At 37.0% G+C, this 14,051-nt stretch overlaps 1 protein-coding gene across 1 annotated transcript in view; it reads left to right on the forward strand.

Moving 5' to 3' along the window:
* Positions 1 to 800: 800 nt before the first annotated feature.
* The window catches only part of mttp.1 (microsomal triglyceride transfer protein, gene 1), a 34,359-nt gene continuing 21,108 nt past the window's right edge, over positions 801 to 14,051 (forward strand). Inside the window, exons 1-3 of the mRNA XM_002934767.5 lie at positions 801 to 987; positions 10,597 to 10,784; positions 11,426 to 11,569. Coding sequence (XP_002934813.2) covers positions 924 to 987; positions 10,597 to 10,784; positions 11,426 to 11,569 — 396 coding nt within the window. The 5' untranslated portion in view covers positions 801 to 923. The remainder of the gene's footprint in view (positions 988 to 10,596; positions 10,785 to 11,425; positions 11,570 to 14,051) is intronic.

Genomic DNA, 14,051 nt, shown 5'->3' on the forward strand with positions numbered 1-14,051 from the left:
ATAGCGAACCCAGGGTGGCACTCTGCTTCAGCTCTTACCTCGGGTGCAAGGTAAATGATTTAAATATCCAAAAAAACACCAGCAACACCGAGTTATATTCCAAAAAGATCAATCGTGTATTAAAAATGCATGAGAAGCCAACGTTACGTTTCAGTCCCCATCGGGACCTTTCCCAAGCTGTTCAAGGCTGTTCATGCGTTTTTAATACACCATTGATCTTTTTGGAATATAACTGTTGCTGGTCTTTTTTTTGATATATATATATACATACTGTACATGTGTAAGACCCATTATCCAGAAAGCTCAGAATTACAGAATGGCCATCTGCCATACACTCCATTTTAATCAAATAATTCACATTTTTTAAAATGATTTCCCTTTTCTCTGTAATAGTAAAACAGCTGCTTGTACTTAATCCTAAGATATAATTAACCCTTATTGCAGGTAAAACAATCCTATTGAGTTTATTAATGTTTAAATTATTTTATACTTAGCTTAAATTATGGAGATCCAAATTACTGAAAGGTCCCTTATCTGAAAAACCCCAGGTCCCAAACATTCTGGATAACAGGTCCCATACTTGTATAAATATCCCCCAGAACTGCCTTAAATATAATGTGTGAAGGCCAGAATGTTTTTCCCAAGAGACAATACACAAAAATAAATAATGGAGGTTTCTTTCTTAAGAAAAAAAGGTGCTTTTAGCCTAATTATTAACTAAAAGAACTTTAGTCAAGCTAACCTGGGCATGGAGTTTGGAATCTGACCTTTACTACATCTAGATAAACATTATTCCTGTGCCTGAAGCTCCCTTCACTTTGTGCCTCAGTCTGAACAGGTCACTCATTCATTTCTCTTTAAATTAGTTATAATATTTTTTGCCGGCTGAAACAAACGGCACCAAAAGCTGAGAAACCAGAATAATGATACAGTTAACCTTGCTGTTTTTTGTTTGTATATTTTCCACATTTTCTGCTTCGATTCAAGGTAAGAATGGAACAATGACTCCTTTTATATTGGGGAAAATGTTTAATGATATGGCAGCATTTGAGAGTAGAAAACAAGTTGCCTTGAATAATATAACATATCATATTCTATATTTACTTGGGCTATAGATAACTGGCAGAAGCTAGCATGCTATTGCATTTCAGTCTCAGGACAGCCTCCTGTTGTTCTTCCTATAAACTTACATATGTTATATTTGCCCTGCAGATTTTTAATATGAAATCTGAGTGCCAATACCAGAAGAATCCAGATCTGCGGTATTAGATGGGAGCTGTTTTGAATTTATAAATGGGCGCTATCACTTTTTTAAGTGCTGCAGTTTAATGCTTCCTTTGTTTAATATAAATAAAAAATGTTTTAAAAATTATTGTACTACTTACAATGTTATAGTATTTATCCTGGGAGGCAGCCTGGCAGTCTTTAAACACAACAGCCAGGTCTCTTTTATCTACATTTGCCTGGTATGAGCTTTATTGAGCAGGGCCCTCTTTACCTAGTTTCTTTCAGTATTTGTACATAAGTTGTATATTATGTTAGATGTATACACCCTCCTACTGTGCATTGGTGCGGAACATATTGGCACTGTAAACATACAGTACGTATTTATAGTAATAATAACTACTTCAGGTCTGATTCTGTTTTTAAAGAATCTATGCAGACAATTTACATAGAGTAAAGTTTTTGTAGTTTATCTTCTACACCAATGGCATTTTTCAAGGATATTAGGGAAGTAAGAAAGAGAAGAGAAAATGAAAGATTCCATTGCATTCTTTTTAGTAGATTACAAAATACAGCAATGGTGCAATGTTTAGCATGGCTGCCTTATAGTAACCCAGTCCTAGGTTCGGTTTCAGCCAGAGTGAATGATGTATAGTCTCCTTTAAAGGAACAGTAACACCAAAAAATGAAAGTGTATAAAAGTAACTAAAATATAATGTGCTGCTGCCCTGCACTGGTAAAAGTTGTGTTTTTACTTCAGAAAGTCTACTATAATTTATATAAATAAGCTGCTATGTAGCCATGGGGGCAGCCATTCAAAGGAGAAAAGGCACAGGCACATAGCAGATAACAGATAAAACACTATTGTATTCTACAGAGCTTATCTGTTATCTGCTATGTAACCTGTGCCTTTTCTCCTTTTTTCCAGCTTGAATGGCTGCCCCCGTGGCTACACAGCAGCTTATTATATACATTATAGTAGTGTTACTGTAGCAAACACACCAGTTTTACCAGTGCAGCGCAACAGTACATTATATTTTTATTACTTTAAAGCTCTTTCATTTTTTGGTGTTACTGTTCCTTTAAGTACTGCAGTATATGTTGCCATTATATAAATAAAAAATAATATTTGTGTGAACTTTAAAGGCATATATGGGGCCAACCAGACATTAGTTTCACCCAGGAGCCAAATGATTATGGTCACAAATACATAACAGTCACCTTTCCATTGTTCTGCTAATAGAGATGTAGCGAACTGTTCGCCGGCGAACTAATTCGCGCGAACATCGGGTGTTCGCGTTCGCGCAAATTCGCGGACTTTTGGCGATGTTCGCCGCGTCTTTTTTTTTGGCGCCGCGTTTTTTTGCCTTGGTTTTTCCGCCGCGTTTTTTCGCTTCGTTTTATCGCCTATGCATATACATAGGAATAGCTTGCGGTTTTTTTTTTGGCGTTATTTTTTTGCGTTTTTTGGCGTTATTTTTTTGCGGTTTTTTTTTGGCGCTTTTTTTTGGCGTTTTTTTTACAAGTATTTTTCTGAGAAGTTTTTGCCCTTGATCCCCCTCCTGCATGCCACTGTCCAGGTCGTGGCACGCTTTAAACAACTTTAAAATCATTTTTCTGGCCAGAAATGGCTTTTCTAGGTTTTAAAGTTTGCCTTCCCATTGAAGTCTATGGGGTTCGCAAAGTTCGCGAATATTCGCGAGTTTTGGTGAAAGTCCGCGAACGGGTTCGCGAACATTTTTGCGCGGGTTCGCTACATCCCTATCTGCTAATTCAGTCTTCCTAATTTGCCAATGCAACATGAACTTGCACATATGGTGCATCTGCAGATGAGGTTCTCAATCATGCCTGATTAATGAAACAACCAATAGTATATGAATATCCATCTGGATCCCTGGGCAACCATTCATGCACCAAAAAAGTTATCTGTATGTGTATGGCTAGCTTCAGATTCAGTTTAATTATCAAAGCTTTTGTGCAGTTTCATTATTTCACAAAGTCTTAAAATTATGGATTGTATGTGTCAGTGGACATAAAAAGACAAAGACATCCTTGGTGCCTCAGAATATGTTAAGGACTAGGTTTAAGAACCGCGGGTATTCATTTCAAACTTATTTTTTAAAAAGCAAAGTGTTTGCAATTTCTTGTCACCCGGTCTCGATGACCTTTGAGACTTTCCTTTCTTAGCCTTCTTGATTATCAATAAGCAGGGCAGATTGCTTTCTATCTGACTTCCAGTAACTTGCAGTACACCCACCTTTGACTCACTAAAGCAGTTACACATTCCATACACATAATTTAAGAAAGCAGAAGAAGTATTATTATTATTATATTGTATATTTAGTAATTCAGTCCTGTCAAAAGCTAAGGAGATTCCATTTGGTAATAAGATTTATACAGCTTTAAGTATCAGTAATTTCTTCTGGGCCTAATACAGATGGGTATGGTCTAGATTTATTATAGAATTCTGTAACATAATCCTTACTGATGTTTATTGGAAAAAAAAATAATATAACATTTTATTAGATATTTAAAGTAGACTATCTCCATAACTGCACAATAGGAAGTATGGGTCACTGAAGATAATTTGCTAATAATAAACACATTTTCCCTAGTCCTAACCTTTCAGCAATTAGGTCTGATCAACCTACAGAGGTATTCTATAATGATATGAGTGAGTCTACGTGGGTCTCTGAACATCATATCTAGTCAGTGTCGGACTGGCCCACCAGGATACCAGGAAAACTCCCGGTGGGCCCAGGCGTCAGTGGGCCCTCTTGCTTCTACCTATTTAGCCTATTTCATGGTCATTCCCTATTTCTGTATGGGAACAAGGAAGCTTGATAAATGGATGAATAGAGTATATTATGTAGAGAAAAGAGACTAGGATAATAAACATTTTGAGGGAAGAGAGGAGGAATTAAAGTTATGAGAGTTGGCCCATGGTACAGGGTTTTCTGGCGGGCCCCTGCCATCTCGGTCCGACACTGTATCTAGTGACAATTTCAGCAACATTTTAGCTGCTCAAACCAAAGCATATTTAGAAGAGGGATATCTAGAGTCCAGCTCAGGATATATCTAGAGTCCAACTCAGGATGTAACCTGACAACTGAGATGAATCTCAACATCCAAGCCACACTGTAACAATGTGAAATTGTGCAATATCAACAGTAGATGTGTGCAAAACTAGTCCACTTTGGTTCAGAGTTCAGAAAATCTCACGGCTTTGCCTAATCTGAATTAGGTCATAGAAGTCACTTGTTGGCAGACTGGCTTGTTGAAGTCACTGGTGCAGCCAGCAAGTTGTTGCTCAATGTGCATGTATGCCCTGTAATTTTCTTTTAAAGAGGACTTTCACTTTAAACCATTAAGCTTGCAGGTATTGCCAAATAAGGTGTTACAAATAAAATTGCTGATTTCAACATTATGAAATCAAATTTTGTTACAGAGGTCAGTTTACAGAGGTCAGTTTTTCATTTGGCACAATTTAGAAAAGATAGGCTAGGGTGTCCCAATCAGGAGTATTTTATTCATTATCAGCTGTTTCATAGTTCTGCTTTATTTCTTTTCCACTTCTGACATAACCAATAATATTCTTGTCCAGGCAGCTGCAGGCCATTGACAGAATCACTTAGAAAGTTTAGTAATTGATACATAGTGAGGCTCCATATATTCTTAAAGATAATGCTGTAACTAATTGGTCTTTGAGTTTTTTATTTATTTGCCTTTCTATTCTAAATCTTTTCAGCTTTCAAATGGAGGTCACTGACCCCAGCAGCCAAAAAACTATTGCTCCGTGAGGCTAAAATTATTGTTACTTTTTATTACTTATATTTCTATTTTGACCCTTCTCTATTTATATTCCGGTCTCTCTTTCAAACCACTGCCTGGTTGCTAGGTTAAATTGGACCCTAGCAACCAGTTTGCTGCTGAAATTCCAAACTGGAGAGCTGCTGAACATAAAAAGCTAAATAACTGAAAACCTGCAAATAATAAAAAATTAAAAACAATTGCAAATTGTCTCAGAATAGCAGTCTCTACATCATGCTAAAAGTTAAAATGTGAACAACCCCTTTAAGATATAATGTTATGAATGGGAAAGAGATAAGGGTACAAGTGAAACTGTAGCCCTCATCGGTGCTTAAGACACCCAAGTAAAACATTACCTTATATAGCTGAGGCTTTACTTTGCCTGGTATCTCTCCCACCACAAACAACATGTTGTGTCTTGAGCAGGGCTTCTTATTGTTATGTGTCTTTTACTTTTTTGATACATTCATTTACTCTGCTCCTGTCTTCAATATCATAGGCTTTTTGTTACAAGTTTATCATTCTTTGTCTTCTCTTCCATCTAATCATCATATATCCCATTACCACCTGTGATACTGTGCTAATTCTAATTGGCAAATGGAAGTGGAAATAATGGTAAATTACATCTTATACTGTAAAATGATTGGGGTTGGTCCCGCTGGTGATATGCAAAAATCTTTTTTCAAACCTACTATTAACTAACCATTACTTTAATGATATCAGGCAATACTCCTTATCAGATTTCTGCAGTGGGATTATCAGAACACAGTATGGGTATATGAGTAAATTAAATTTGTGGCTCCAGAATATAAAAGCAAAACAATCACATGCAGGGCCATTACACCATTACCATTACCATGTTTGGCCCCTTACTTCCCCAGAAGCAAAACATTTCTACCTTTCAACTTGTATTAAAAATATTCCATAGAATAAATTCCCCAACCAAAATTGTCCCTGCTGTTTTTCTCAGGGACCAGGTACCAAGTCCCCAGGAACCCATTTATCTTAAGAATTAATACATAATTATACATAATACAAAAGTTGTACACATTAACTTTTACAATAAAGTCCAACTGTCAATATAACAACCTAAATGCACTGTAATGTAAAGCCTAAATACTTTTTTATTTTATTTTATGCTAATAGCTTAACTTTTTGTTGAATGAAAGAATGGTTGTCATTAAAATATCTATGTCCTACAAAGTGCTGAAGCACAGTTCACAACCTCCTACAGTTTCAATACCCACTATCGCAGCTGTTGTAATCCTGTGACAGACTCTCCTGTATGGACAGGCAGCAGACCCATGGAGCAGTTGGTGTTTATTGTGGGAGGCAGGTCAATGCCAACGTCAAATTAACTTGCCATACTTGTTCTTGCTTTGCAGCTTTATTTTTAATGACATCTTATATAAAATGAATCTATTAATAAAGGTTCATCCCAGGAAGGTCTTTATGACTCCAACCCACTGAAAGTTTTAATGTGTTACTGTACTTGGTTTGATATGAGTGGTTTCTCTGTATTTAAGTATGACTTCATTTTCTTTATATAAGCATCATCATAACCGCAGGAGCTGTTTGTGCATGGGGTTAATGTACATCAAACTTTTAGCAAATAGTCACTTGCAACTTTACAATAACATTACATTTGTATCTGTTTTTCATAACATATTTTCCTAGAAATGTACCTGTGTGATTAGTGCCTTCACTTCATATACATCAATGTTGAAAGGTAGAGTCTTTTCTTATAACAATATAGTGGTTAGTCTGCAATATATACAGCATGCCATACTTTCATATATACAAAATAATGTTTTTAGCAGGCATGCCTTTCTTGTCTCTTGGTTGGTGGCTGTGGAGCTTCATTGTTTGGTATTGTATATAAGGATAAGAACTTCCTAAATCTGTTAGGCAAAGAAAAAACTTTGATGCTATTTTGACATTAATAGAAAAAAAAACAAGGAGTTGAGGGAAATATCCTCTTCCAACCTGTTGTAGGGACAATAAGACACATCTTGTTGTTGAACAATGACACTTTATTTCCTGAACATTAACATATCTGTTAATGAATGAGTGATGTCACTCTTATAAGATCAAAAGGTATCTATACTTAATCGTGCCCATATGTTAACATTTGTTCTTTCTATAGAATATTAGAGTAGCAAACTTGGGGGTTGTGTCTGCCCTCAGTTGTTGCTATCTAACATTTTTTTTTAGCAGAAAATGTATGCACACATTAATTAGTATTTGCTATGACTAACCTACCATTCTGTTAATATTTCTAAAAGTTGTGCACAAAAGAAACTGAGAAAGTTAGATGGAAACTTCTATATAACGCTCTAAACAAAGTTGGTAACACCTGAGATATGATTCTGATAAATTCTAACACTCACAGTAGGCTTAGCAACCCTCTGGCTTTGATATATTAGCATTCATCTATGAATAGTGTGCCTAGAAAAAAAGTTCCACCTGCAATGGTATCCCTTTTGGTTTAACATTACAGACTGTTGGGCCCAGGGGAGGCTGTACTAAATGCCTGTTTGAAAGATGCTCAAGCTTAGGGGCAATCCAGGGAACACAATGAACTTTGAGACCACTGTTTTCTTTGTTTATTTGCTTGTTTCCCAGTGACTAAGCCTTTACGCTGATTTTACATTGGTCAAATCTCAATGATGGTTAAACGTCAAAGGAAGTCATCCAAAAATATGACAAAGTGCCTCCAGGTGAACATGGAATATAAGTGAGCTTCATCAGATATATTAACAGCAACTGGATAGTGCTTGATAGATCCATTCGCTTAACAAGTTGCACTGCTTGGCAACTAATCAGCTCCTAAGAGTCTGGAAGGAACTAATACATGCCTGACTCTGAATTTATCTACATCATTAGATCTGGTTGTGCTATGCAACTTTTGTGGACCGCATCTATATATATTTAGTACAGGTATGGGATCCATTATCTGGAAACCCTTTATCCAGAAAGATCCAAATTACAGAAAGGCCATCTCCCATAGACTCAATTTTATCCAAATAATTAATGTTTTTAAAAAATGTTTTCTTTTTCTTTGTTATAATAAAACAGTATCTTGTTCTTGATCACAACTAAGATATACTTAATCCTTATTGAAGGCAAAACAATAACATTGGGTTTATTTATTGTTTAAAACATTTTTTTAGTAGACTTATGGTACAAAGATCCATATTATGGAAAGATCCCTTATCCAGAAAACCCCAGGTCCCAAGCATTCTGGATAACAGGTCCCATACCTGTACTGGGAAGTTGCCCATATTTACATCTACAGTAGAGGGTTTCTATGGTTTCTTTGTACATACAAGTGAATTCAGGAAGTGAGTGAAAAACAACAGTTTCACATGGAAAATCATCTCTTAAAGTTGCCAGAGATGGCTTTTTGGTGCCCTTGGTAAAGTGTTGTTTCAGATAAGGTTCTGACCTTGGATAATGGTGAAAGTGGCACTGATTATGCCTCTTGGGAAAATCTAATTTCCATTTCTAAGAATTTTTATCAGTAGCAATGATTTTCAAGCATGTTGTAAAAAAAGTCTACTGTAAAACATTTTGCAAATTTGAGGTGGCTGGGGCTACAATGAGCCTTTAGGCAAGATTCATTATTGGAAGCTAAGGGATATATACCAAATATTGGATGACCTGAATTCAAAAAGTCTAAAATGAGTTGTTCACCTTTAGATTAACTTTTTATATGATGTACAGAGTACTATTCTGAGATAATTTGCAACTGACCTTCATTTTTAATTATTTGCAGTTTTTGAATTAATTAGGTTTTTGTATAGCAGCACTCCAGTTTGGAATTTCAGCAGATATCTGGTTGCTTTGGTCCAATTTAACCTAGCAACCAGGCAGTGGCTTGAAACATAGACTGGAATATGAATAGGGGCTAAACAGAAAGATAAGCAAAAAAAAATAACAGTAGAGTTGAAGCCTCACAGAGCAATAGTTTATTGGCTGCTGGGGCCAGTGACCCCCATTTGAAAGCTGGAAAGAGTCTGAAGAGGAAAGCAAATATACATACTAAACGTTAACCTGAAGGTGAACCACCCCTTTAAGGCCTCTACTATAGGAAGTACTATTAGAATAAACTCCCAGTTAAAACCATCATCAAATCAGTATAAGAATATTACATTAAGGATGCAAAAAATCTATAATTTAAATTTTTTTTTGCAAAATACTAATCCAAATCCAAACCCTAAATTGCACATTCAGATTTGAGATAAGCATCAATTGCGAATGTGTATTCTTAATGCTGTTTGAGGAGGGTAGGAATGTGTTGGTGCTGTGTAAACCCTCCAGATGTGTCAAAAATGGAAAGAATACTACAATTAAACACTACATGCTTTTGCCTGGCGCTGCCACACTGCTCCTACCCAAGACTGCCATCCATTACAATAAAAAGTATAGCTGCTATGCATTGGGTTTCTGTAAAACTGTGAAAGAGACAACAAAGAAAGGGAGCTTGAGTGTAAACATACATGATTTATTATATCTAAAATCTTCACTGTCAACAATCCAAGGGAAGTATTTTTAATATAGAAAAGAAGAATGTGGGAGGCAGGTGCCAGAAATGCATGTCTGTCATATCAGCCACACACTGACATCTGCTTATGTATGCACTGCAAAGTACACCGTATACAGTGACAAGATTTAATTATAGACTGGGCATGCTTTTGTGATTGGTGGACAGTAAACATCTCTTCTTCTTAAACTATTCTGCATGTGTTGTGAAGGTAAAGGACTACTTTGCATTTCTAGTATCGGGGTTTCCAGCAGAAATCCTAACATATACTCAGGCTACAGCCTATGCTCATATGGGGAAATTCTTTAGGTTTAACTTTTCTATAGTTGCTGTTTTATTTGTTTTTTTTTTTTAGTAAATTGCCATTCTGTATTCACTTTGACAAAGCTTAAACTTTTATTTATCTGTAACAGTATTATGTAAGTAATATTAGTTCATATACTTTGTTATTCTGTTTGCTCACTGTAATAAATACTTGCTACATCCAATTAAAATAGTTACAACACAGAATCCCACAATCTTTCATTGCTCTTTTAAAACAAGTTTGACCGACCCAGCATAGCTGAAACGATTGTTACTTTCTCATATCAGAACTGACTAAAAAAGCCCTGAGCCCTCTACTTTTGTAGGCAACACAGAGCAGCAGTTTCACCTTATTATGCTCCTTCAGGTTTAACATGACTGTCCAACTTGTGTGACCTTGAGATCATAGGCTGGTTATTTCTTCCCAGATTGTTTTGAGATTCACTCACTGATATCATCCATGCAATTTGGCAGTCTGGGTATACAGTCTGTCAGTATGGGTATAAACAGCACCTAAACTCAGCACATTATATGAACTGTAGGGGCATAAATATGGCATAAACCATGCAGAAATTGCAAGCAATTTAGTTAGATATTAATTTTTATTTTAGCTTGTTTTTCTTTCTATCTCCCTATGGCTGCTTTTTCATATTGTTTTGTTTTGTTTGTTAAGAGTGTACTGTTTTTGATCACATTTTCCATTTAAAATATAGTGCAGACAACAGGGCCAAGACTTAACAATGACAAGACCTACAAGTATTTCTATACAACAGAAGTCCTTATTGACCGACCTAGAGGATCAGTCCAGGATAGTGTAGGCTTCAAGATTTCCTCTGATGTAGATGTCAGCCTGGTATGGAGAAACCCAGCAAACAAAGACGACCAGCTTGTCAGATTTGAGGTATGGTTAATGTCATGTAATTAAATACATACTGTGAAAGATGACATTTAAATTAGCTGTGAGTGATACATTGCATTTCTGTCCCACCACCTGTTGATGAAATAACAACCATAACACACAGTATCCACTTCTTCCAGTATTTATTTTCCATTCCTCCATATGTATGAAACTTCTTTAAAAAAAGCCAATCTTTAGCAATGGGCCAAATCGGGATTAATATGATTTTTTTGACCCCCCCCCAAAAATGACGTCAATTATGGGGTGCCTGCAGACCCCTTATGCAAGCCGTCCTATAACTATCAGTTATTAATTGAGGGAGCTATTTTGCTGCATGCATGGGCCAATAATCTGCTGAATAGGTCAAGAGTGGTAGAACTGGTAACCAATAATAGTCCAGCTTTAATTTTATTATTTTGCACCAAAATTGTTCCATCTTTGCTATAAAAAGTGATGGGGAGCAATTAAAACAAAAAAGTATTAATATAAAATAGTATCAGGTACCTCTTAATTTATATGGCAGTAAGTTCACCAGTATGATAATGAGACAAATTACACTGGTGCCACCCACAAATATAATTAATATGTATGCATTTTTATCTTTGTATAATCACTAAAGTATTGTTTTTACTTTGTGCCCTTAGATGAAAAACATTAAAGTTGAAAGTGTAACTGAGCGTCCACAGAACAAGGATATTTTTACTGGTACTAATGCTGCTAAGATACTGGGTGACAATTATATGAAAAGTCTTCAGAGGCCATTTCTGGTACAGTGGAGTTTTGGGAAGGTAAGTAGGAACCATGTAGAACAGATATTGCAATAGGTTTGGCAGAATCCCTGGTTGTGTTGTCATTAATTTATGTGCTAATAATTAAATATAATATCCCAGCAAAAGAATGAAAATAGCATTTCACGGCCCAGGACCTTTTGGTGGTACTTCAGCCTGCCTGTATACAGAATATACAGTATATATATATATATACACCATCCATATAGACCTGTTTTATTCAAAGTGCTTGATTAATATAACATGGATTCAAACCTGATAATTCAGTTGCAATGTTAATATCCCTAAACATACAAATGTAGCCCTATTCTGCTACTAAAAGAAATCTTGCAGTGATTTCCTTCTTTTTGGTGCTACAGAAGTCCTCTGCAGCCTCCACCCACGGTCATGATAGAATGGGCGTACAGTCTGCCTGTATGGGTATAGACAGCACCAAAACTCAGCACATTATATGAACTGTAGGGGCATAAATAAAATATAGTACAGACAACAGGGCCAAGACTTTACAATGAGAAGACCTACAAGTATTTCTATACAACAGAAGTCCTTATTGACCTACCTAGAGGATCAGTCCAGAATAGTGTAGGCTTCAGGATTTCTGGAATCCTGATTTAAAAATTGCGCTCTCTGCACAAGTAATGTGCCCCCTCTGATGTGGCTGTTAGGATGGCTAGGACCCCTAGCCCTTCATTCCTGTCAGCTTATAGGGGTGGGGACACCTCCTCCCACCCCTTGCAAAGAACACAGGGAACACATTTTTTGCAGTAGACCAACTTATTAAATCTGCCCAGATTTTTTAATATTTCTTTTAATAATTATTTTTGGTGAGTGCCGACATGCTTGTGGACTTTGGCGACTAATTCTGTTGTGCTAGAAGCAATCTAAGTCTTTGATTTTTTGCAAATAGTGGCAGTGACTATTAGTGATGGGCGAAAAGTTTCGCCAGGCATGGATTCGCGGCGAATTTCCGCGTTTCGCCATTGGCGGATTGTTTCGCGAAACGGATAAAAAATTTCGCCGCGGAAAAATTCGCCGCACGTCCAAAAATTGTCGCTGGCGTCAAAAAAGAATAGTCGCGGGCGACGAAACAATAGCGCGCGACAAAATAATAGCCGCGGGTGACGAAACAAAAGCCGCGCGACGAAACAAGAGCCGCGCGACGAAACAATAGCCGCGGGCGACGAAACAAGAGCCGCGCGACGAAACAAGAGCCGCGGGCGACGAAACAAGAGCAGCGCGCGACGAAATAATAGCCGCGCGACAAAACAATAGCCGTGGGAGACGAAACAATAGCCGCGCGACAAAATAATAGCCGCGGGCGACAATTTTTTTTGTCGCACGACATTTTCGCCGTTTAGCGAATTTTTCGCCGTTTCGCGGATCTTTTCAAAGATTCGCGAATTTTTCGGCGAAGAGAAACGGAACAGGTTCGCTCATCACTAGTGACTATGTTAAATATGACACCTCTCCATTCAGGGGGTATGTCTGCAAGGCCCAGATTTAGCAGGGCTAGTTGCGGGGTAAGGTTGAGGTTTACTCCTGTAGTGTTAGTTATCAGATAAGAGACTGATCTCCAAAAGGGTCTCAGACATAGACAGCTCCACCATATGTGCATAAAGTTTCCTGTGTTTTCACAGATTCTCCAATATTTGTTGCTGGAATGCTGGTAAATCTGGTGCTATTTTTTTGGTGTATAGTACCAAAGTGTTATATGATTTTAAAATATACCCAGATGCAGCCTTGTGCTCTGCATGGCTGTTAGCCTCTATATTCATTTGATTGCAATAAAACTGAGTGACAAAAAAAATATACTCAGCTAGACAAAGTGTTTCCTTATCAGCAAGTCTGTCACCAAACAACTGACATTTAGTCAAACAACATACCAGGTGTGCTTGTCATTGTCCAAAAAAGCCTCATGCATTTTGACCTTTGGCACATTTGTTTGTCTTACACTTGGGAATAGCACCTTGAGCATATAAACAATTTGGAGGGTGCATACAATGGAGTCAGTGGGTTAGGGCACTGGCACACGGGGAGATTAGTCGCCCGCGACAAAACTCCCTATTCTCGGTCGACTAATCTCCCCGTGTGCCAGAGCCCTTAAAGTCCCCAAGTACTCACATTCTACCAGTGATTGCAAAAAGATTATTTTTATTATGCTACCCCTAAGTGAATTCTTATCACAGACTAGATTATTTTTTAGATTAAAATGCTAAAATTGCTGTCCTTGCTTTGTCATGAGGTTATAGCACTCAGGAGCATCAAGTAAAACAGATCCATATCTGCCATATTCAGCAGCCTATCAATAACTATATTCATATATATATATTCATATATATATATATATATATACACTTGTGTGTGTATGTATTGTGTACTTTTCTACTCATACCATGGTTATTGCCTAGTTTAAGGTGACAGATATTAGTTTTCTTCCAACAAACACTCGGAAATTGGTCGTACATTTTTGAAATTGTAGGAT

The sequence above is a fragment of the Xenopus tropicalis genome, chromosome 1 (genome assembly GCF_000004195.4).
Source record: "Xenopus tropicalis strain Nigerian chromosome 1, UCB_Xtro_10.0, whole genome shotgun sequence".
NCBI lineage: Eukaryota > Metazoa > Chordata > Amphibia > Anura > Pipidae > Xenopus > Xenopus tropicalis.